The sequence below is a fragment of the Rhipicephalus sanguineus genome, chromosome 3 (genome assembly GCF_013339695.2).
Source record: "Rhipicephalus sanguineus isolate Rsan-2018 chromosome 3, BIME_Rsan_1.4, whole genome shotgun sequence".
NCBI classification, from domain to species: domain Eukaryota; kingdom Metazoa; phylum Arthropoda; class Arachnida; order Ixodida; family Ixodidae; genus Rhipicephalus; species Rhipicephalus sanguineus.
The window spans coordinates 17,509,511-17,533,666 of NC_051178.1; the positions used below are offsets into that span (position 1 = coordinate 17,509,511).

The window sequence follows — 24,156 nt, forward strand, 5'->3', positions numbered from 1 at the left end:
ACAGCCACACAAGGGCACCAGGGAGAAAACGGGGGTCGATGTCTGGGCATCGCGGGTTGCTTCTTGGCGGTTCTAGTCATCGGAAGTAAAGTGGCGGGCCAGCTGGCGACCTTCTGCGTGTCTGGCGGCTTCCAAGATCGGCGGGCACTCGGACGCGTCCGGTTGATAGGGCAGAATGGTGTCAGTTGTGTGGGAAGGGTGACGGCCATAAACGAGGTAAAAAGGGGAGAAACCAGTTGTAGCTTGCGTCGCGGTATTGTAAGCGTAGGTTACGAATGGAAGAACTAGGTCCCAGTTCGAGCGATCAGGTGTGCCGTACATAGCGAGCATGTCACCAAGAGTGCGATTAAAGTGCTCTGTAGTACCATTGGTCTGCGGATGGTAAGCGGTGCATGTGGGGTGTACAATAGCACATTCAGCGAGCACTTTTAGGGGCGAAGCTCCTTATGCCGTGCGTCTGTCCATCCTCCGTTTGTTTGTAGCATTGTAGTAGCCGCCTCTATCTCGTGAGAAGCGCGCGTTCTGGTATGCAGTAGAAGAAGAAGACGACGTTGACGAGTGAGACTATCGTGCGTGTTCGCCTGTGTGGCATTCTTTCTTCTTTACTGCGCGCGTTGTGGTATGCAGTAGAAGAAGACGACGTTTCAGAAGTAACGCACCATGAGGCTCCCTCTTGGCACGTTTTCTCTTTAGCTCGGAGTCGCCAGATGGAAGACAAGGCTGCAGAACGGAGGGCACGGAAGGCGGCGGCAGCGCGCGCTCGGAGACAGAATCCTGAGGTGAGAGCCCGCGAGGCCGAAGCTGCACGTCGACGCCGCGTAGCAGATTCCGCCGTTCGAGCCCGCGAAGCCGAAGCTGCAGGGCTGCGGCGCGAATCGGATCTTCAAAATGTGAAGGACCGTGAAGCGGCGAGAAAGCGTGCGTACCGGCAGGCACAGCCAGAGGCTGTGCGAGCACTTGAAGGGGCTGCAAAACAAATCACGCGGGCTCTACCCGAAGGCGCCGACGCCCGCTTCCAGCGGGCTTCGTTGATAACAGTTTCGGCCATAGTTGCGGTGTGTGCAACAGATTGCGGTTCTCCAACAATCTAGTCACAATATCTTCCATCAAGAACGACCACGCTCGCGCCAATGCCATCGCCGTGCTGCAGCCCGAGTTTGCTTCGCCCCACTCATCATCATTCACCACGTGGATATGCTGTGATTTTTTCAACGACCTTGATGAGACGCGGTCACGGTCTCTGAGAAGTTCTTGAGGACCTCCATGACGCAGCACAAAACGGTGCTGTATGAAATAGGCGACTTCTTGTGCTGTAGCAGTTTGAAGAGCAGCAGTCTCGGCATAGCGTGTTAAGTGGTCGCCTGCAACTATTATCCACCTGTTGCCGGTAGGAGTCAATGAAAGCGGCCCATAGAGACCTATACCGACCCGATCGAAGGGTCGGGAAGGGCATGGCAAAGGTATTAGTTGATCGGCGGAGATGTGCGGTGGAGATTTTCGGCGCTGACATTCACGGCAAGAGCGGACGAAGTTGCGGCCGAAAGTATACATGCCACGCCAATTAACGGTGTCTAAGTCTTTCGTACGTTGAGAAAACTCCTGCGCGGCCACACTATGGGTCATCGTGGAAAGAGAAACAGATCTCCGACCTCAAGGTTCTCTGTACGACGAGCAAACATGTGCGTCCCTCTGGTGCATAGTTGCGTCGATGGAGGAGCTTGCCACGAATCGCAAAGTGCGGAACTTGGCGCCGGAGCATTCGCGACGCTGGGACTTGAGAGGGGTCGAAGAGGAGGTCTAGCAGACACGCAGTCCAAGGGTCATGGCATTGTTCGACAGCAACGCTGTCAAAGTCGAGAGATGATAATGTGGTCTCACGCGCGGAGTCAGCAGTGGTTTTCAGAGAAAGAGGGGAACGGGAAAGCGCGTCAGCGTCAGCATGATTCCGTCCTGAGCGGCAAACCACGCGTATATCGTAATCTTGAATTTTCAACGCCCAACGAGCAAAGCAGTCGGATGGGTCTTTTAACGTCGAAAGCCAGCACAAGGCTTGGTGGTCAGTCACGACGTCAAAAGAACGGCCACATAAGTAGGGCGAAACTTGCCAAGCGCCCACAGAATGGCCAAACACTCCTTCTCTGTGACGCTGTAGTTCAGGGGCGTAGCCAAGGGGGGGGGTTGGGGGGGTTCAAACCCCCCCCGAAATTTTTCAGTTTTGCTTGCGTATATATACACGCGCACATACAAACGCACGCACGAACATACATAAAGTATGGTTGAACCCCCCCCCGAAAAAAATTTCTGGCTACGCCCCTGCTGTAATTACTATCTGCCTTGGTGAGCGTGCGATTAGCGTATGCCGTGACGTATTCAGTATGGCCAGGTTGCCGCTGTGCAAGCACAGCATCCAGGCCTACACCGCTGGCGTCGGTATGGACCTCAGTTGGAGCTTGAGGGTCAAAATGGCGAAGAATGGGTGGCGTCGTCAGAAGCCGTTGCAAGGTGGTGAAAGCCTCGTCGCAGGCAGGGGACCACGATGAAAGATATTTAATGTTGCCAAGCAGTTCTGTGAGAGGTGATATCATTGACGTAAAGTTTCGAACGAACTGCCAGAAATAAGAGCATAAGCCAACGAAACTGCGAAGTTTTGATGCTAGTAGGTTTGAGAAACGCTGCAACAGCGTACAATTTCTCGGGATCCGGGAGGGTGCCGTGCTTGGAAACAACGTGGCGTAGAAGGGTAAGTTGACGCATGGCAAATCGATATTTTTTCAGGTTTAATTGCAAACCCGCGTTGTTCAAGCAACTAAGGACGTGCTGAAGGCGGCGCAAGTGTGTTGCGAAGTCAGGGGCGAAGACCAAGGTGTCATTGAGCTAGCACAGGCAGACCTTCCATTTAAGGCCACGCAGAACGTTGTGCGTCATTCGTTCGAACGTAGCAGGCGCGTTGCAAAGTCCGAAAGGCATGACGGTGAATTCATACAAGCCGTATGGCGTGACAAAAGCGGTTTTGGGGCGATCGGCCTCCACCATCGGCACCTGCCAGTAGCCTTACCGCAAATCTAGCAAGGAAAAGAACTCGACACCCTGTAAAGAGTCCAGAGCATCGTCAATACGCGGCAGTGGATACATCTTTCAGCGTGATCTTGTTCAATCGCCGGAAATCGACACAGAAGCCGATGGAACTGTCTTTCTTTGTGACAAGTACCACAGGGGACGCCCATGGGCTCTGTGAAGGTCGAATAACACCGCGGCGGAGCATGTCGTCCACCTGGTCGGCGATGACATGGCGTTCTGTAGCGGAAACGCGATATGGACGTTGCCGCAGCGGTGAGTGAGAACCAGTGTCGATGTGGGGTTCTACTTCTAAGGCACAACCTAGTGATGTTTGTGCAACGTCGAAAGAAAGGCGGTAGTGCTGAAGGATGGTAAGGAGCTCTGATCGCTGCGCAGGTGTCAAATCGTCGGCGATGAATGGTCGGAATACATCTGTAGATGCGGGGTCAGGCGTCGAGAGGACACCCAGTGCACAGACGGCCGTCGAAGGCACCTCATCGGGGACGGAGAAGATTTGTGTGGAGTTGACAGTCTCGACGTGGCCAAGGCACTCGTGACAATGCAATGATAGTAGTGAAGAATGATGATTGTAAATGGGCTAAACCTCCGACAAGGTCAAGAGCAGAAAGGGCAACAGAAAGTGTCTTCGGGTAACGAAGATTTGAGAGGGCGTGAAGAAGACCGTCCCGTCGGATATGAAGCTGCACGAGACTGGTACGGCTGCCGAAGAGTACTGAGGGATGTAGGTGTCGTCGTTGACGACACGTTTAGCGGAAGATTGGTGGTCGACGGAGGGTGGGTCATCGAGTGAGCAGAATTCGACTTCAGCACGAGCACAACCGATCCAGGCGTTGTGTCGCAGCAGAAACTCCCATCCTAAGATAATCGCACTGGAGCACAATAAATAAAGTACGATGAACTCTATCGGCACTATCTGGCGATGTGTCCAGGGTATCGACATGCGAAGCATATCGGGCGATTGTCGAGCGTGAACCACGGGTTGGCTGTGGCATTGCTGGCCCAGCGGACCGGAGGCGGAGGACAGCTCACAGGATGCTGGACAGGAGGTACGGGTGCTTTCCGACAGGGCATGGAAGCGACCGCAGCGTATGTAAGTGGAGCAGCCACAAGAGTTTGCTCGCGGACAACTGGCAGCGCTTCAGCGACCTCTCTTTCAATGACGCCGCGGAGGGACGATGGCAGAGTTGTGGTAGCTTCCTGTGTGAAGGGCACCAGGGAGAGCTGTCGGGCGACTTCTTCGCGGACAAAGGATTTTATTTCGGCTATCAGCGACGCTTGGTCGTGGCCGTTGGTAAGGCTAGACAGTGATGCCAGGTCGTGTGCGGGAGGCCGTCTCGTCAGAGCTATCTGCTTCCGTAATTCATCATAGCTCCGGCAAGAGCGAATAACGTCATTAACTGTGGTAGGGTTCTTCGCCAGGAGCATTTGGAAAGCGTCATCATCAATTCCTTTCATGATATGCTTGATTTTCTCACTTTCCGTCATGGCAGCGTCCACGCGTCTGCACAGGTGGACGACGTCTTCAATATAACTGGTGAACGTTTCACCCGTGCCTTTGGCGCATGCGCGTGAACGCTGCTCGGCTCGCAGTTTTTGGAGGGCGGGTTGGTCGAATACTGCCGTGATGAGCGTTTTGAACTGCGGCCACGTTTGGACATCTCCCTCGTGGTTCCTGAACCAAAGACTGGCAACACCCGCGAGGTAGATTGATACGCGCGGTAACATGTCCGCATCGGTCCATTTGTTTAGAGCGCTCACCCGTTCGTAAATCGAGAGCCAATCTTCAACGTCGTTGTCGTCTGTTCCGCCGACAATTGGAGGCTCCCGCTGGGGAACAGTGCAGGACAGGTGACAGGTGGTGACGGAAGCGTCTGCTGGTTGGCGTCCGGCATAGCAGAAGGTAGCCTCCGAGAACGAAGATCCAGCGCGGCTCCGCCAAATATCATCATCAGCCTGTCTACGCACACTGCAGGGGAAAGGCCTCTCCCATGTTCCGCCAATCAACCCGGTACTGTGCTTTCTGCTGCCACGTTATACCTACAGACTTCTTAATCTCATCTACCTACCTAATTTTCTGTCTCCCCCTCACGCGTTTGCCATCTCTTGGAATCCAGTCAGTTACCCTTAATGACCTCCGGTTATCCTGCCAACGTGCTACGTGCCCGGCCCATATCCATTTCTTCTTGATTTCAACGATGATATCCTTAACCTCCGTTTGTTCCCTGACCCACTCTGCTCTCTTCCTCTCTCTTAAGGTTACACCTATCATTTTTCTTTCCATCGCTCGCTGCGTCGTCCTCAATTTAGGTTGAACACTCTTTGTAAGTCTCCAGGTTTCTGCTCTGTAGGTAAGTACCGGTAAGATGCAGCTGTTATATACCTTCCTCTTGAGGGATAGTGGTAGACTACCATTCATGATTTGATAGTGCTTGCCGAATGAGCCCCATCCCATCCTCATTGTTCTAATTATTTCACTCTCATGGTTCGGATCCGCGGTTACTACCTGTCCTACGTAAACGTACTCCTTTAGAACTTCCAGTGTCACGCCACCTATCGCAAAGCGCTGTTCTCTGCCAAGATTGTTCCACATTACTTTAGTCTTATGCATATTAATTTTCAGACCTACTTTTCTACTTTCCGTATCCAGTTCAGTGATCATGAGCTGTAATTAGTTTCCCGCGTTACTTATCAATGCAATGTCATCACCGAATCGCAGGTTACTGAGATACGCTCCATTAACACTTATCCCTGATTCTTCACAATCTAGGGCACTGAAAACCTCGTGTAAGCACGCGGTGAATAGCATTGGAGAGATCGTGTCTCCCTGCCGTACGCCCTTCCTTGTTGGGATTTTGTCGCTTTCTGTATGGATGACTATAGTGGCTGTCGATCCGCCATAGATTTCTTCCATTACGTTTATATAGCCTTTGTCGAAGCCCTCATTCCACAGTGCCTTCATGACTGCTGATGTCTCCACCGAATCAAATGCCTTCTCGTAATGTATGAAGGCTATGTATAGGGGTTGGTTGTATTCCGCGCATTTCTCTATCACCTGATTGATTGTATGAATATGGTGTATTGTTTAGAAGCCTATACGAAATCCTGCCTGGTCCTTTGCTTCATTAAACTGTAAGGTCGTATTAATTCTGTTAGCAATTACTTTTGTAAATAGCTTGTGGAGAACGGACAGTAAGCTGACGGGCCTGTAACTTTTCAGGTCCTTGACGTCCCCTTTCTTATGGATCAAGATGATGTTGGCATTCTTCCAGGATTCTGGTATCCTCCCCGTCGAGAGACACTTCGTATACAGGGTGGCCAGTTTTTCTAACATAATCGCTCCACCGTCTTTTAACAGCTCTGATGTTACCGGATCCTCACCAGCGGCTTTGCCTCTTCGCATTCCCTTTAGGGCTTTCTTTACTTCTCCTGTCAACACTGGTGGGATGTCAGATTCCTCTGGGGTATTACTGCTTCTTACGTTACCATCCTGACTGTCTCGGCTGCTGTACAGGCAACTATTCTATCCACATTTGTTGTGAGCTTGCCTTCCTTGTCCCTTAATGCATAAATCTGATTTTTGCCTATGCACAGTCTTGTCTTCATAGCTGTGAAGCTTCTTGCGTTCTTTAGAGCATGCTCAATTCGCTCCATATTATACTTTCTTATGTGGGCTACTTTCAGTGGCTTACCAACTCGTTCGTGAGTGGGGGGCTAATGTCGCTCACTCTGTCCGCCGTACACACACACACACACACACACACACACACACACACACACACACACACACACACACACACACACACACACACACACACACACACACACACACACACACACACACACACACACACACACACACACAGACACACACACATATATATTGTAAGCACATTTATCGTACTTCATCGTTCTCACTTGTACATAACCGTCATCATCGCCATTGGGTTGGTTGGTTGCTGTTCTGAGCCGAGGCAGACATCGCGGAATAAACGCTGCTGCTGGCCCTGCCTGGTGATGTCTTCCTGCGTCTTTCAATATATATATATATATATATATATATATATATATATATATATATATATATATGTAAGTAAAAGTATATATATATTTATATATATATATATATATATATATATATATATATAGTAAGTATATACATATTTCATTTCAGGTTTGTTTTAAATCAAGGAAAAATCTGCACAAACAGATTGTGCAAGCTGGGCCGCCCTATAGCGCGACAACACAGCAGTGTTTATTAACATTTTGGAAATAGTACCGCGAAGTTTAAGGAAGTACACTCAAGTTTACGCTTATGATTTGAGCATTGCATCAGCAAACTTCCCAATCTTAGTTTGGCATTGTAGATACGATGAGTACGAAGAAGCTGCTACGACCTTAAATGCTCACCTAGTAAACAAAACACGTGGCTCACAAAGCAAGGTACTTCGCAGAAGTCTTCAGGATAAGCCGAGTGCCAATTTCTTTACTGTTAGAGCCGTCTAATATAACGTCTTTCTTAAGAAGAAGACCAAGTTCAGTCGATTAATACCTAAGGAAACTACATTGAGCCGGTTGTGCATAGTTATAGGATTATAAATGGCTACGAATTTATATACTAGCGGTCGCTCCTTGCCCTCCTTTTTCCAGCTTGGGTGGGGGTGGACGGAAAAGCGGTGAAGTGGCCCTTTACTCTTCCCCTCCGGTTCCTCCAAGTAAATAGCCTACGTAAACGGCGTAAGCTGAAATTTTCTTAGAAAAATATGTGGGCGAATATAACGCTAAGCTACCCCGCATTGCTTCCTTCCGTATTGGTCGGTAGCTGTTAATGATTGGTCGAAATTTTCTGGGTCATGCTCACAGCACCTGCTCGTAAAACGACGCAACACGCTTAAAGGGACACTAAAGGTAAATAACAATTTATGTCAGCGTGAGCGTTCAATGTATGACAAAGTCTAAAACGGCTATATTATCAACAGCAGTGCCTACTTACCGAGAAATTAAGCTAAATGTATCACACAGTGAGCGGAATGAGGAAATGATCCCGATGACGGGAGAGAGTCCGACTAGAATTAATCACTCGCAATCAAACTAGCTGCAGTAAAAAAAGGAACCTTTCCGTGCATCAAGAGACAATAAAATGTTGCTTGTTCGTTTCTGTTTGATTCGTGGAAAAAATAACCTCTTTGGCGTTGCCATAGGGAGAGGCGCGCGTGGTTCAAAGGTTCTGTTTTCGCCGAACTGCTGCGCTTCGCCCGGCACCCTGCTTCGCTCACGCGGTCGTGTCTCAGTGGTAGTTTCGGTAATGCGTACTGCCGCGTGCGTTTTGCGCGCTCGTGAAAGTCTCTCTGACAGAAAGTTCGACAAAATGCCGCATGCATGTGATGTTGCCGGATGGGCGAATGGTGCACGCCGCCAGTGCACGCCACCGCGCAGTAAAGGCAGGCAACGTTGGGCACGGCAACAGTGACGCGAGAAAGATCGCTTTCAGGCGGCTGATTTGAAGTGCGCTAACGCGATGCGGGCCACTAAAACGTGATTTCATTACAAAATACGCACTTCCTTGGCACAAAAGTATAGCACTACGAGGTTTCTGGACCGCTATTGAAAAAAATCAACGTCGACTTAATGTTTGCCTTTAGTGTCTCTTTAAAAGCCATATCCGGCAATTTTTTGGCCATGTGAAAGTAATGGTGCTTTTATGTTCCTGAGACGCTCCTGTTACGGGCCCGATAGCAGAAATGCTCGGCAAATTGGAGAATAATTTTAAATAAGCGAAAAAGCGCAACACCGAAACCGAAACCCAACCGAGTGTACTGGCTACGTATGACGTAGACGTTGTTACGAACGAAACGGAAGTCGTGCAAGGCATGCCGGTCACACCGGCGCGGAGTATGAAAACTGTGACAGCCGGGACGAGCAGGCGCACAGTGGAAAGGTGAGCACGCCGCGCATCAGCTGTAATGTTTGCGACTGACAGTGCCGCGTCTGATATTGACAGTGTCTCGGCCAGCACAGCAGACGCTCGCTGTAGCGGCCGAAGTTAGCGGTGCCCTCGGCTGCGTCACTTCCGCCGCCTTTCCAATACTGACGTGACAGACGCAATGTTGCCAATAATTGTGGGAAGACAGGAGAGCGCTTGCAGACAATCTTTAAAATTCATTTGGAAACAATCTGCGCATGTCTCAAGTCTGTAATTTGGCATAAATGACGGAAACGTGCAAAGGAACGTACCCAGCGAATTTCATTGAGATCACCGACCTCTAAAAATCGCCGGAGTTGGCCTTTAAGTGATCCACTGCGTAATTACCACTTACAAATGACTGCGTAAAAAATAGTAATAATGAACTATTTCCAATACGACGTATCGTTTGTCATTGGTTCTTCGCTATTTGTCAAAAAATTTTCAATGTGCCATAAAATCGCCTCCTTGTTACGCGACGTCATGAGTCCGTGAAAACTGGCGGCGTTAAAATGAAGTGTACACAATAAACAGCACATTACTATGCTGAACAATAACTCATTTTTTTTTCGAATAGCCTGAGAGTCTCTCGTTCGAACTGTAATTTAAGAAGGCTACCCGCCGATCGCATTGGCAGCGGCTGCTTATAGCAGCGGGCGAGGTGGATTCATATGTGTATAATAGATACTTTCAGTTGTAGTATAACGATGTTGAGCTGTTTTTATACCTGTACAACTCTCTGTGAACTCATCGTTGCTGACAGAGAGGTAGAGAGAGAAATAAACAGTATTAGGAGCGGATACAATACTTTGCAGGTGGGCAGCCTTCTTAGTCCAGAAAACCGTGCACGCTGATCATCTCCCTGCGAGGAAGATCAAGTAATGGGGCAAACTTGAAAGCTGGGCTTCTCAATGTGCTCTAGTCCACTGCCTTGTTATAAGCCGCCGTGATTGCTGCAGGCTACCGTATAATAAGCAGAGTGAATCAGGCTAATCTGGGTCTAAAGTGCGAATCTATTTTAGGTGTCTTGGCTAGGCACAACTAAAATACTGGACACTTTTGCACACTCATTAACTCACAGCAGTTTGGATATCGAGCAGTGACGATGCTATTCGTTTTCAAAGAAAGAAACTAAATTTCCTGAAAAAGGAGAGCATTTGATCGGGCCATAAAACGTTTACTGGTTCCTGCCCATGTTTGCGTTGCCGATTACGTAAATTTCAGGCAAGGCAGAACAAAATATCATGGCAGACTGTTGTATTGTTATTGTTGTATTGTTGGACTGTTGTATTGCTACAGCCCCTGCGGAGCGATAGCCTCCTCTGCAATGCTCGAGCGCAGGGTGCACAAGCATGGAATAGGCAGCCCGCACTGCAGGTTGCCTACAGTGCGTGGTCATGACACAGGGAGGACAGTCGTCACAGCAGAATCGTAGGACAAATTTTATTGCATAATTACGTTATTGCTGCGTTCAAGTAAAACTTTGCCTGACTTGTTTGTTTCCCAGTCTGTAGCCGGCAATAACCACTGTCGAAAGCGGGGGGGCTCCGCCCCCCTAACATTTCTCAACGGGGGGGGCTGGCGCCCCCTTGCCTCCCGGTAGATACGCCTATGGTGACTTTACGCCTATTGATAAACTTCGAAAGCTCCGCCAGCTCTATTTTGTCTGTTGCATTTAAGGCTTTCACGGCTTGACGTTTCTTAATGAGGTTTTTCGTCTCTTTGGATAGCTTACCAGTGTCCTGCCTAACGACTGTTCCCCCGCCTTCCACTGCACACTCCTTAACGATACTAGTCAGATTATCGTTCATTGCGTCAACGCTAAGGTCGGTTTCCTCGGTTAAAGCCGCGTACCTGCTCTGAAGTGAAACTCTGAATTCCTGTACTTTCCATCTCAGAGCTAGTTCATTAATCGGCTTCTTGCGTATCAGTTTCTGCCGTTCCTTCCTCACGTCTAGTTGAATTCTAGATCTTACCATTCTATGGTCACTGCATGGGATCTTGTTACCTACTTCCACATCCTGTACAATGCCCGGGTGGCCGCACATTATGAAGTCTATTTCATTTTTAGTTTCGCCATTAGGACTCCTCCACGTCCACTTACAAGTAGCCCGTCTTCTGTAGAAGGTATTCAAGATGCGTAAGTTATTGCGTTTTGCGAACTCTACTAGTAACTCCCCTCTGGCGTTTCAAGAGCCGATGCCATATTCTCCAGCTGCATTATCTCCAGCCTGCTTCTTGCCTACCTTTGCATTAATGTCGCCCATCAGTACAGTATACTGTGTCTTTACCTTACTCATTGCTGATTCTACGTCTTCGTAGAAGCGTTCAACCAGTTGATCACCATGGCTGGGTATAGGCGTGTAGGCCTGTACCACCTTCATCTTGTACCTCTTATTACACTTAATTACTATACATATCGCCCTCTCATTAATTCTATAGTATTCCTCTATACTGTCAGCTATATTTTTATGAATAAGGACCCCCCCCCCCCTAGTTCTCTTCTGTCAGCTAAGCCACGATAGCATAGGACGTGTCCGTTCTTAAGCACTGTACAAGCCTCCTGTGGCCTCCTAAGCTCACTGAGCCCTATTACATCCCATTTAACACCCTCTAATTCCTCGAATAGTACAGCTAGACTCGCCTCACAAGATAAAGTTCTAGCGTTGTACGTAGCCAAGTTCAGATTCTAATGGTGGTCTGTCCGGACCCAGAGATTCTTAGCACCCTCTGCTGCGTCGCAGGTCTGACCGCCGCCTTGGTCAGTTGCTTCGCAGCCCCTGGAGACTGAGAGCCGAGGGTTAATTGGTATATTCATGTGGGAGGTAGTGGCCAAGTACTACACCAGGGTGGCCAATCCTGCTCTGGTGAGGGAGTGCATTGCTGTCTGTGGTCGCCAGTGAGGCTGCACCCCAGGCCTTTTACACAATTCCATCATCACGCAGATTTTTTTTAATCCGGTTGGCAATTTTCCGGCACGGGGATTCGACTCACAGACCTCTTGCATGCGAGGCTGATGCTCTACCACTACGCCATCGCTGCCACTCCACCAAATATAAGGGAGCTTTATTGGGCGTAGTGCTGATCGTTCGTCGCGTAATGCAGCGAGCACAGTCCGCTAGCGCTCGGCTCGGCTGCACCCTCGATGCTGCTGCTTCTGCGCCGGAGTACTTCCTCTTCGTTACAGTAATATATATATATATATATATATATATATATATATATATATATATATATATATATATATATATATATATATATATATATATATATATATATATATATATATATATCGTAAAGGCGTTTATTGACGGCTGGATTGACGGCGACGACATACAACAGCCACGACGGGGAGCGCACACTCTCACGAGCGCGAGGGGCGTGCTCTCCGAGAGGCGAAGAGGGCGACCCACTGGAAGGCCCTCGAGAGGACGGCCCATTACAGCGTTCCAATGCTTCTCCACAATACGTATATACATATATATATATATATATATATATATATATATATATATATATATATATATATATATATATATATGTATATATATATATATATATTGTAATGAGAGAAACAGAGACAACGCCTGATCGCTGGCTTGCTGTTCTATTCTCTGCCTTCTTCCTCTGCTTCTCTAGCTCACGACCTTGCGCGAGCGCCGCTGCCTTCCTTACACTCGGCCATGCTGCGGAATTGGCTGTTTCTTGCCGGTCTCTGCATGTCTCGGTACTCGTGCGACTGTGTTGGGTGAAGTGCAGATGTTTCAGGCGGGCGACATTGGCTGTGCCGCGTTGGTCGTGGCAGACCCACAAGCCCTCGACCCTGAAGCGCCATCTTTAGCGAAAACGTCTCTGGCGCGCGGTACTGGCTGTTCCTGGGTGGTCTCTCTTGTTCGCGCCGCGACGTGTCTTGCTGTAGTGTCGATGACTCAGGTGGCCGACATTGGCTGCCTCGATGCGGCCGCAGGTCTCGGCCACGCTACGATTCAACGTGCTCTGCAGAAGGCGCAACTAGCGGGTAGCAGTGAGTAGTCGCTGCCGGACGAAGGTGCCTCCGACGATCGTCCCGTCGCACTCCTGAACGTGCTGTCGGAGGTCTTTTGCACCGTAAGGTTGATGGCCGTGACATTTCAATTTGAGGAAAGATAACCACCGTGAGCTCATAGGCAGGCTTGAATTGCAAAGTCGGGTTTACGTCCACCCTAATGTCTCGTCCCGCAGAGCTGCCCAGGTGAGGGGAGCATAGGTCACCATCCGAACCACCAGTAGACTTGGGCTCTAGTGACCGATCTTCGACGACAACTTTGGCAGACGCCTCGGCTTCATTTAGGGATTCGCCACTTTGCAAGTGGCGGACGTCCGACGGCCCTGGAGGGGGTTTGCGTGGGGCAGCCGGTGCCATTGTCACCGACCATTGTTGCTTGAAGGCGGTCGTGGTCTCTGGTGATGTTACTGTCGATTGTAATATTGTGGAATAGGAGCTCTGTGGCGGGGAACCTTGCCCGCGGCCGGTGTTTGTGTCTACCGCGTGGCCTTCTGCGATGCTCTCTGCCCAAGGGTTGCAGTGCACAACTGTACCGTCGAAGGGGTTTTCGTCGCAGCTACCATCCGCGGTAGACAGTGGGTCGGTAGGGAGGGGGTCGCAGGCATGAAAAAGCCGGCGAAAGAGACTCGTCAACCTAGCACACCACTCCGACCAGAATTGCTGGCGGACGCCTCCATAGGCATGTCATGCCTTGGCAGCATCGCGAAGGCGGTCAATGCCAATCAGCCATTTTTGATGGTCCGACCAGGCATGGTCGGTGCCGAGCAAGTTGATAGTCTCAACCCACCCGAAGACGTTGACCTGGAAGCCGCGCAACACCGGCACTGCCCAAACAGCCGACGATGGTGAAGCGGCAGGCAAGAACCCGGAGTTCAACGACGGCACGCGGTGGTGTTGACAGAGTTCCGTGAGGACACGCAAGAGTTCCGCGCCCTTGTCGGCTGAGGCGCCCGACGAGCAATGGGCGGTGTCCACGGTGTAAGCAGCGGTTCCAGTTATCACAGCGGATGAATGCATGGTCAAAGACCCGTGGATGGCGTCCCTGCTCGTGAACGGGTACCACGGCGTCGGTGAAACGTTGCGGAGCTGTCGAGAAGGCCTAGACGCCGTCCCAGAACGGTGGTGGCACTGGCGCCAGGTGAGCAGGTGCCGAGGAGGCCTGGACGCCGTCCTCAAGGAGAGCTTACTGCGGCTGTATGCTGGCGGGTGCCATGGACGAAGAAGCTTGGATATAATACTTCTTCGTTTTCGTCGACTGCGCCATTGTAATGAGAGAAACAGAGGCAACGCCTGATCGCTGGCTGGCTGTTCTATTCTCGGGCTTCTTCCTCAGCTTCTCTAGCTCACGACCATGCGCGAGCGCCGCTGCCTTCCTTACAATATATATATATATATATATATATATATATATATATATATATATATATATATATATATATATTTCTTACATGTTATTTATTTATTTATTTATTAGTACCTCAAATGCCCCGTGAGGGGTATTACATGAGGGGTGGTCATAACTAGTCGATGATAGTTTCGATGGATGGCTTGAAAGATGCATGGTTGGAGTGGTGTACAACGTCGGCAGGAAGACGATTCCAGTCCTTTGCCGTGTGAACGAAGAATGATTTCATGTGAGCGGTAGTGTGGGCTGCCGGAGGATAGACTGCCTTTGGGTGGCCATGACGGGATGGAGTACGATGCAAGGGTGTGATGTCAGCCTGGTGAGGTAAAAGGTGATAGAAATTATAAAACAGACACAATCTTGCAGTCTTGCGGCTCTGCTCGAGGGTTTGAAGATGAAGAGATGACTTAAGCTCGGTGACGCTGGTGTGATAAGAGTAGTCTGAACAAATAAACCTAGCTGCACGATTTTGTATAGATTCCAGAGCGGTTGAGAGGTTAGTTTTATGCGGGTCCCAAACTGAGCATGCATATTCGAGTTTTGGTCAAACGAGTGTTAAGTATGCTAGTAGTTTCACCGGAGAGGGAACAAGGCGTAGGTTACGACGCAAATAGCCAAGCGCACAATTAGCTGCATTGCTGATGTTAGAAATGTGAAGGGACCAAGTAAGGTTATTGCATAGGTTAACACCAAGGTATTTATAAGATGTAACTGCGCATCAGCTATCATGTATTTAGCGGAAACGAACGATTGACGACGATGAAAAGTTAGACGTGATGTTTTGCTCACGTTTAGAGACATTAGCCATTTGTTACACCAAGAGTCTATGAGAGAAAGGTCAGACTGCAAGGTGAGGACGTCAGTGTTGTTAACTATGGGACGGTAAATTACACAGTTATCAGCAAACAGCCGGATTTTAGAAGCACAACCCTTGGGTAAGTCGTTAATGTATATTAAAAAAAGCAACGGGCCCAGAACAGTGCCCTGTGGCACGCCGGAGACAACAGGTGATAAAGGAGATGAGTGTTGGTTAGCGTAAACAAATTGCTGACGGTTAGACAGAAAGTCGCAGAGCCATTCGTAAACAGGAGGGTTGAGATTTAATCGTGAGAGTTTTAGAAAGAGCCGTTTATGAGGAACCTTGTCAAACGCGTTTTGAAAGTCTAGGAAGAGGGTGTCAACGGGTATGTTTTGGTCGAGGTAAGAGGATATGTCATTGATGAAGAGGACGAGTTGTGTTTCGCAAGACATACCCTTCTGAAAGCCATGCTGCTTAGGATTGAAGTAATGACATGATGCTAGAAACTTTACCACGAGAGAATAGATTATGTGTTCCATTAGTTTCGAACAAACACTGGTCAGGGAAATTGGACGATAGTTATTGCATGAAGATGATGAACCTTTTTTTGGTACTGGAATTATCTTGCCCACCTTCCAGTCTTGCGGCACCACTCCAGATGACAAAGATTGCTGAAAGATGTGACATAGGAAGGTACTGGTGACGTGTTTAGTATTCTTTAGCAGTTTAGAGTTGATCCCGTCAATGCCAGCTGAAGACGTAAACTTAAGCGTCTCAATTAATTTGGTGATGTCATTTACTTCAAACATTATATCGGACATTGGTGGGTGGTGTAGTTAGGGACATTCAGGAGGATTAGTACAAGGGTCAGAAGTGAACACGCTCGAAAAAACAGTGTTGAGTACATGAGCTACGTTATGGTCTGGAATAGGCTTATTATCGTCATCAACTAGTGATATTGGTTTGTGTGGCTTTGGGTTAATGTATTTCCAAAATTGCTTCGGGTGATTTCTTAACATGGAAGGGAGTGATTCCGAATAAAACGATCGTTTAGCGCTTGCGGCTAATGAATGAAACTCTTTTTCTGCTATTGTATAATGTGCCCAGAAAGAGACACTATTTGAGCGTTTGGCTAAACGAAATAACCTTTTCTTTTTGTTGTTTAGGCGTTTTAGTGTGCTGTTATATTCTAGCTGGGGTACAATTAGATGCTGGTGAGTACAGTCCGCTTCATTCTAAACTTTTGATTTCATAGCTCTTTCTGGGCAAGACAAGTGGCCAGCTAAGAACACATACCTGCTGTTCGCTTATAGAGGTGATTGCGGTGTGATATGCAGGACGTCCCTGGCGCTGTGGCTGCTCATGAACGTGCTGCTCTGCGCGGTGCCCAGGTATGGAGCCTACGCCATGCAGCTCACGGGTCTAGTAATGTTGCTCAGCGGTGCCCTCTACTCATCGCTACTGCCAGCAAGGCCACTCGTCATCCCTTTCGAAGGAGGCCTGCTGACCTTCAACTTTGGCTGGTGCTATTGGGCGGTACTTGGAGCAGGCGAGTTGCCTCCTACGAGTGATTTCTGTGCTTATTCTTGTTCTTAAGCTCTTTTAGGTCGCTTCTTTCAGCGCCCGTTCCTGCGCTGAGCATGTCGCTTGCTCGCCTTTGTTGTGACCGCCTGTCCCGCGGGCCTCGAGCCACGCGACGCTCTTTTTTGCCAGGGCTCGCTAGATTACGCTGGAAACTTCGCCGCCGAAATAGGAAATATAAAGAAATAATAATAAGCAACCCTAATACAAAAATAAATAATGCTCATGATGAACAAATATATCACAAATAGAAAAATTCGGCAGATCCCACGTACCGTGGGAGTCGATGTTATGCGAAGCATGCGGCGGGTAGGTGACTGTGGCGTAACTTTTTTTACTGAGCGACACGTTACAAAACGACGCTAAAGGTTTGCATAAGTTTTATACGCACACACATATATGTTGAAGAGCCGCATATGTGTTATATAACCAGTTGTTTACGTTTGGGTAACGCTGCCAATGGCAACATTGGTATTGCCAACACCAGAAGCGGTAAGCTGATATGTAGTGCTTATACGTGTCCCGAGAACGCACGCACGTTTCACGAACCCGTGTGCATGTGTGCAAGAAGGTCTTGACAGTTCTTGAACAAGGGCATCATCACCGTGATCAGTGAGCACTAGCAGCTTGTCATGACTTGTCATAGGATCCGGTCGTGATCGTGGTGACGAGGGGTCCATGTGTAGTGAAGTATGTGGTATAGTAGAGCTGTTAGAACTCGTGGATGCCTCGGTCATTTCGTCGACAAATTGTCTCTCGACAGATCCGGCGACATGTCGGAACCTGAAGCCACCATTCGCGTTGGTGAGGTATAGGCCGTCGAGGCTGGAAGGTCTGGATAGTGCTACTAGACCAACATCAGTGGATGGTGCTTGTCGTATTCCTAGACTACCTTGGCGTATGTGGCCTACGTAGCCTAGTCTACAAAGCGGCTGTCAATCAATCTGGCATCATTCTCGGTCAGCATGAGGCCATCGCCCAGCCTCGTAAGAAATGAAGAGGACACTGCGTCGTTCTGGTGGACGAAGTGCATTTTACGGTGCCGTGATGTGGATGTCATATGCAACTTTCGTTAATGTATTCCTCCGGGGTCGAGCAATGCTTCAATATAGCTTGCTGAATCATAGGAATACAAACGTAATGCTTATTAGACAGCTATAAAAGCGGAGCCAACACTGGAACTACAGACGTTAATCTGATATGACTCCTGTATCGTAGGAGTATACACATCGTATCGTATAGTGTTTGTTGCTTTCTTGTAAAATTAGATAACCAGCACCACAACCACAATTGACGTTGCGCCGATATTACGCCTGCGTAGGCTGTTTTTTCCAAACCAGTTTATAGACCTGGCGTGGCTCAGTCGTAGAATACCTGATTGCCACGCAGAATGCTTGGGTTCGATTCCTGCTGGAATCCTAATTTTGATTCGTACCATTCGTTCAGTCAACGCTGCCGATGTTGGTTTTCCTGAACGCTCTAGCATTTAGGTTACCAATGTCTCTTCTCGCCGTTCCTGGGTAGATATAAACTGTCAATCACCTGTGGCGCATACCCGTACCCTGCGGCCCGTGGTAAACGGGTATGTGCCACACGTGTCTAGTGGAAAGGGTTTGACGACGTACGCGACAGTATTTTAATGTTATTCATGTCATGACCAGGCAGTCATATTCGTCAAATCCTCTTACCCTCCCATGCAAAGTTCGGTCTACACCAAGTTAAGGAGGCGATCATGAGAGCACCCATACGTAGGCGGCTAGATCGATAGATAGATAGCTCACGGACAAGTTTCGCATGGACTCTGCATTTTTACCTTGCTGCATCGCCACAAGTTCCGTCTTCTATGTCTGAAAAGTGACACACCGCTCCAGTAGGACGCCTGGCACCGTTGGAAATCACCATTCCACGCCGGCAAGTCGTCGTTTTGCTGCTGTGAGCGCAACATGCCCGACTTCGCTACGCCGCCGTGCTTACCCTAACTCCGGCGTCGTTGCGACAAGGAGAGGCCACCTTTCTCTGCCAGCGTTCGCTTCCAGAGCGCGTCCCAGGCAGGGGAATGGAAGTTGTCGTAGACGGAACGCCAATAACTGATGAAGAGCTCAATGACGGATCATGGTCACATACTGCGTTGGCCATGCAACGCCGATATCGCCGTCCTGACCCCGAGCACCGCTCAGACGCTGCCGACAATGCGGCCGCCGACGCCCAACGCGGCAAGCCCGCTTCTCACCGTGCACGGCCACCGCCTGCTCCAAAGCGTCGCCCACTACCACGGTTACCGCCGGAAGACTACAAAATTGTCCTGCGACCGCAAGGTTCGTTAAACCTGGCCGATCTGGGACCGGCCCGCCTCACTGAAGCCTTATACGCCGCTGCAGCTTTCGACTCGCCCGAAGTCTTGCACATCGACCAGGTGCGCATTCACCCGACCAACAACACTATTACAGTCAGCACACCTGATGAGAACCGTGGAATGGCTTACCTGAAGATTACACAACTGCAAGTTGCCGACCAATCTTGTGCCATGGCTGTGTATGCCCCAGCACCTGACAACTCAGTCAGGGGCATAATATTCAATGCGCACAGCTTCGAGAGTGACAACCAGGTTTTCAACGAGCTTCGCGTTCGTAATCCAACTATCGACATCGTAGGAGCCCGGCGACTGGGGAAGACCAGACATTTCGTCATAACCCTCGCTGGCCACACCCTTCCAAAGCATGTCCGTTACCTTGCCTTCACGCTCTGGCTATATCCCTTCAGGGAACGGGTAGAGGCGTGTTTCAATTGCAGACAAACTGGTCACAGGACCGACGTGTGTCCGAAACCGAAACAAAATACCTGCCGTCGATGTGGCGAAAGCCACCCGCAACCTATTGACGGCGAAGAACTCGCTTGCCCGGCGCAATGCGTCGTTTGTAAAGGCGGCCACCTAACCGGCAGTCGCAACTGCAAATACAGATTCCTGAAAAGGAAGCTTCCAACAACCTTGAAGAGCACCGACAAGGCAACTCGGAACCTTTCCGGCTCCCAGACTGAGGAGACTACCACAGACAATAAGAACTATCAAGGATCTTTCCCGCCGCTTAGTGGGAGGAGTACCAGTGCCACCGGATCTGACGACGGTGCCCATTCCCGATCGCCATCTGGGACCCGGGATAACCACAACAGACAACCGGCCGTCCCGCACGAAAAGGGTGCTGCTTGGCAGACGGACAAGCCGCAACAGCCGCAGAAAAACCCTGGCGAAAACCAACAGGTGAGGCAGTTGGCAGAACAGGTCAAGCTCTTGCAACAACAATTGGCTGCCGCTAACGATAAAATTAAACATTTGGAAAGCAAGCAAGCACCTATAAGCGCGACTACGACAAACAGTGCCGCACAGATCGTGGCCTGTGTCACTCAACATGAAAACACTGCCACAATGGACGTAGACGCGGTCAGGGGCACGAAACGTAAGGCTGCCGATCAAACAGCCGTAATTGCCACAGCAGAACCGCACGTCTCGCAAATCAATGAGCGAATTGAAAAACTAGAATCCCTGTTCGACAAATTGACTAGGGAACAAACTGCTCAAAACAAACAGCTCACTGAGAGTATCGCTGCCCTTGGTATGGCTATCGCTAACCTTACAGCCCGTTTGGGTTCGCTTCCCGCACTGACAGAGAGTGCAGCTGCAGCCGACGTAATCGCATCACAGACACCAATCGTTCCATCCTCAACTCCCACGCAGCCCATTGCTAACAAAAGCCCCAAAATGCCCTCGACCCAATCGGTCAGGGCAACGCCATATTCACGAAAATATGGCCAACGCGACTAGCACGCTCTTTTGGCTGTGGAATTGCAGGAGCTACCGCAATAAACGGGCGGCCTTGCAATTTCACCTCCAAAACGCTGACCAGTCACCTGACATAATTGCATTACAAGAAACAGGCTACCCAGCAAAACTGACTGGATATGCCGCCTTCAACGAATTTATTACATCCGATAGGCGACCGGCCACTGCCATACTGGTACAACGGAATCTCACGGCGATCCAACATGACTTGCATTATCCACAGATAGCTCACACTCTCGTGGAACTTCTTCCCAACAAACGCTCTGACAGCAGCGTCTACATTTTAAATTTATATAGTCCACCCAGAGACACAAGTATCCATGCAGCCAATCTCCTAAGGAAAGTCAGCACACTAGCGGGTCACTCACAGCTGATAATCGTGGGCGACTTTAATGCCAAACATAACGAATGGGGCTACACCAAATGTGATCGCAAGGGCACTAAACTATGGGAAACGATCACAGACTTGGGCCTTACCCTACTCACACTCCCCGACCGACCTACCTGGATTGGGAACAGCGTCAGTCGCAACACATCCCCTGACTTAACGCTCGTCAAAAATGCTTACTCGGTTACATGGGGAAACACTGAGCGGCAATTAGGAAGCGATCATTATCTACTTTCCATCAAGGTACCCACTACAGGCTGCAAAAGAAAGAAATACACAACAAAACACACGAAATGGGATGTCTTCAGATTCCTCAGGGACAAGCGCTCAACCACCACTATCGAGGATCTCGATGAGTGGACTGCCGATCTCACTAGTGATGCTAAGCGGGCTACTTTTGAAACCCCAATGAAGCGTGACGGCCCCGTCCCGGACTCGAAGCTTTTGCACCTGTGGGAGGCACAGGCCAGCTTACATCGCCGATGGCTTCATCAGAAACATAATCGAAACTTGAAACGCCGATTAGCGCAAATCGACAAGGATATCGAGGCGTATTCCATGAAACTGAGTCAAACGCAATGGCATCAGCTATGTGACAGGCTCAACGGCCAGCTAGGCAATAAAAACACCTGGCAGCTCCTCAGGCACTTATTGGATCCTGAACAGACTAAAAGCGCGTCACGCAATAAAATGCATCAGCTCATTTATAAATATCCGGGCACCAATCAGGAATTAGTGCAAGAGCTGAAAAATCGCTACCTAAACCTAAATGTAGACTCCTCACGAATACCCGAGTACTCTGGAACTACTAACCATGAGCTAGATCAAGACATCACCGAGGAGGAAATACGTGCCGTTTTGAATAGCATTCGTACAACCGCCGCCTCCGGAGACGATCAGATTTCTAACAAAATACTCCGTAACTTAGACGATAGGTCTATTACAGCGATTACTGACCTTATGAACAAACACTGGGCGTCTGGGACACTAACTCCCAGTTGGAAACATGCGCGAGTGATTTTTATTCCTAAACCGGGCAAGACACTAAATCTGGAAAATCTTCGGCCTATTTCCCTTACCTCCTGCCTGGGGAAGGTGATGGAGCACGTAATTCTAAGCCGACTCACAGCTTATGCGGAGTCTAATGACCTGCTACCCCCCACGATGGTGGGATTTCGGCAGCAGCTATCCACACAAGATATAATGCTTCAACTTCAACATGACATATTAAATCCGAGACACATAGCGGCTACAAGGACCATCCTGGGTCTGGATATCAGTAAAGCATTTGACAATGTGTCGCATGCCGCAATACTTGACAACCGGACCCAAAAGAACGTCGGCAGTCGCACTTACAATTACATCAGAACTTTCCTGCATGAACGCACGGTCGCAAGTCTTGGCGACGTCAAAAGCGACAAAATCACTCTGGGAACACGGGGCACTCCACAAGGAGCCGTGTTATCCCCATTCCTCTTTAATATTACCCTGCGTGGCCTTCCTGAGCTCTTAAATCAAATCCCACACATTAGGCACTCGCTGTATGCTGATGATATCACCATTTGGACCTGCAGAGGCTCAGATGGGCAAATTTGCGACGCACTGCAAAGCGCAGCCGACACTGTTCAGGAATACGTACAGAAAAAGGGCCTTAGCTGTTCCCCCAAAAGTCCGAGCTTTTAGTAATCAGAAGCAGGAACAAGAAGGATTGCCCCTACACTGGAGTGCCCCCGGCGATAGATATCACAGTAAATGGAAGCCTTGTCCCTATTGTTCGTACAATAAGGGTTTTAGGAATGCTCATCCAGCATAACACGCATAATACGGAAGCTTTAAACAGACTGCAGGTCACCATGCAACAAACAACAAGACTTCTCAGGAGAGTGGCCACTAAAAACCTAGGAATGAAGGAACCAGACTTATGCAAATTAATTCATGCCTTTGTCATCAGTAGAGTCACCTACTCGTTCCCTTACTACTACCTAAGAAAGGGAGATGTGGAAAGACTCAACTCCCTCATTAGACAAACATATAAGTGTGCTCTGGGCCTTCCCAGGTACGCAAGCACAGAAAAACTACTGCGTTTGGGTATCCACAACACAGTGGAGGAATTAATCGAAGGACACCTAACGGCCCAAGAAGAAAGGCTTTCACGTACGAAGGCAGGCTTGCAGATACTCAGCAGCCTCGGCCGACGCACTAGTTACACACTCAACAATAGGGTTTTCTTACCATTGGCAACTCGTGCACACCTTACGATTAAACCCTTGCCCAAAAATATGCTGGCAGGAATACACGACGAAAGAAGAAAGGCAACGGCAGAAAAACGCACAAACCTTTCAGGATCGCCAAAACGTAGTCTATGTCGACGCTGCTCGACAGGCGAGAGACCGTTACACCATATGCGCGGTGACTGGCCACGGGGAACCTATTACTGCAGCCACCGTAAAAGTAGCCTCAGCCTTAGAGGCCGAAGAAGCCGCCATCGCGCTGGCCACCTCAGTCCGCGCAACTAGTTACATCATGAGTGACTCTAAAAGGGCGCTCACGAACTTTATGATGGGCTGTGTTGGGCCGATCGCGGCCAACATCCTTAAAAATAACAAATGCAGCAATAAGATGCAACTTGTATGGGTGCCCGCTCACGCGGGGAATCCGGGGAATGAGGCGGCCCACCGTGTAGACCGAGGTTTAATCAACCGGGAGGTGGACCCCTCCACCCTGGACTTCCCGCAGGAGGGAATCACCACATATAATGAAATTGCAGCATATTATAGAGAGAACCGCAAAACATACGCGGCCCCGCATACAGACCTCACAAGGACACAGGCTACGATCTTGAGGCAAATTCAAACAGATTCTTGTCCCAGCTCCCACCAGCTGTCTAAAATTTACCCGGAATCAATCCAACCGCACTGCCGACATTGCGGCTGCCTGAAGGCTACCCAAAATCACATTCTTTGGGAATGCGAGGGAAACCCGCCTCCAAAAGCAATACTGCCAGCTTCCTCCCTCGAGGCGTGGGAGTCACTCCTGTCATCAAATGACCAACGTATTCAGACAGAA

General features: G+C 49.4%; 1 protein-coding gene across 1 annotated transcript in view; it reads left to right on the forward strand.

The window, feature by feature from the left end:
• Positions 1-24,156, forward strand: part of LOC119386471 (dual oxidase maturation factor 1) — a 346,172-nt gene that overhangs the window by 249,033 nt on the left and 72,983 nt on the right. The window contains exon 6 of the mRNA XM_049413941.1: positions 16,624-16,835. Within this exon, the coding sequence (XP_049269898.1) occupies positions 16,624-16,835 (212 nt within the window). The remainder of the gene's footprint in view (positions 1-16,623; positions 16,836-24,156) is intronic.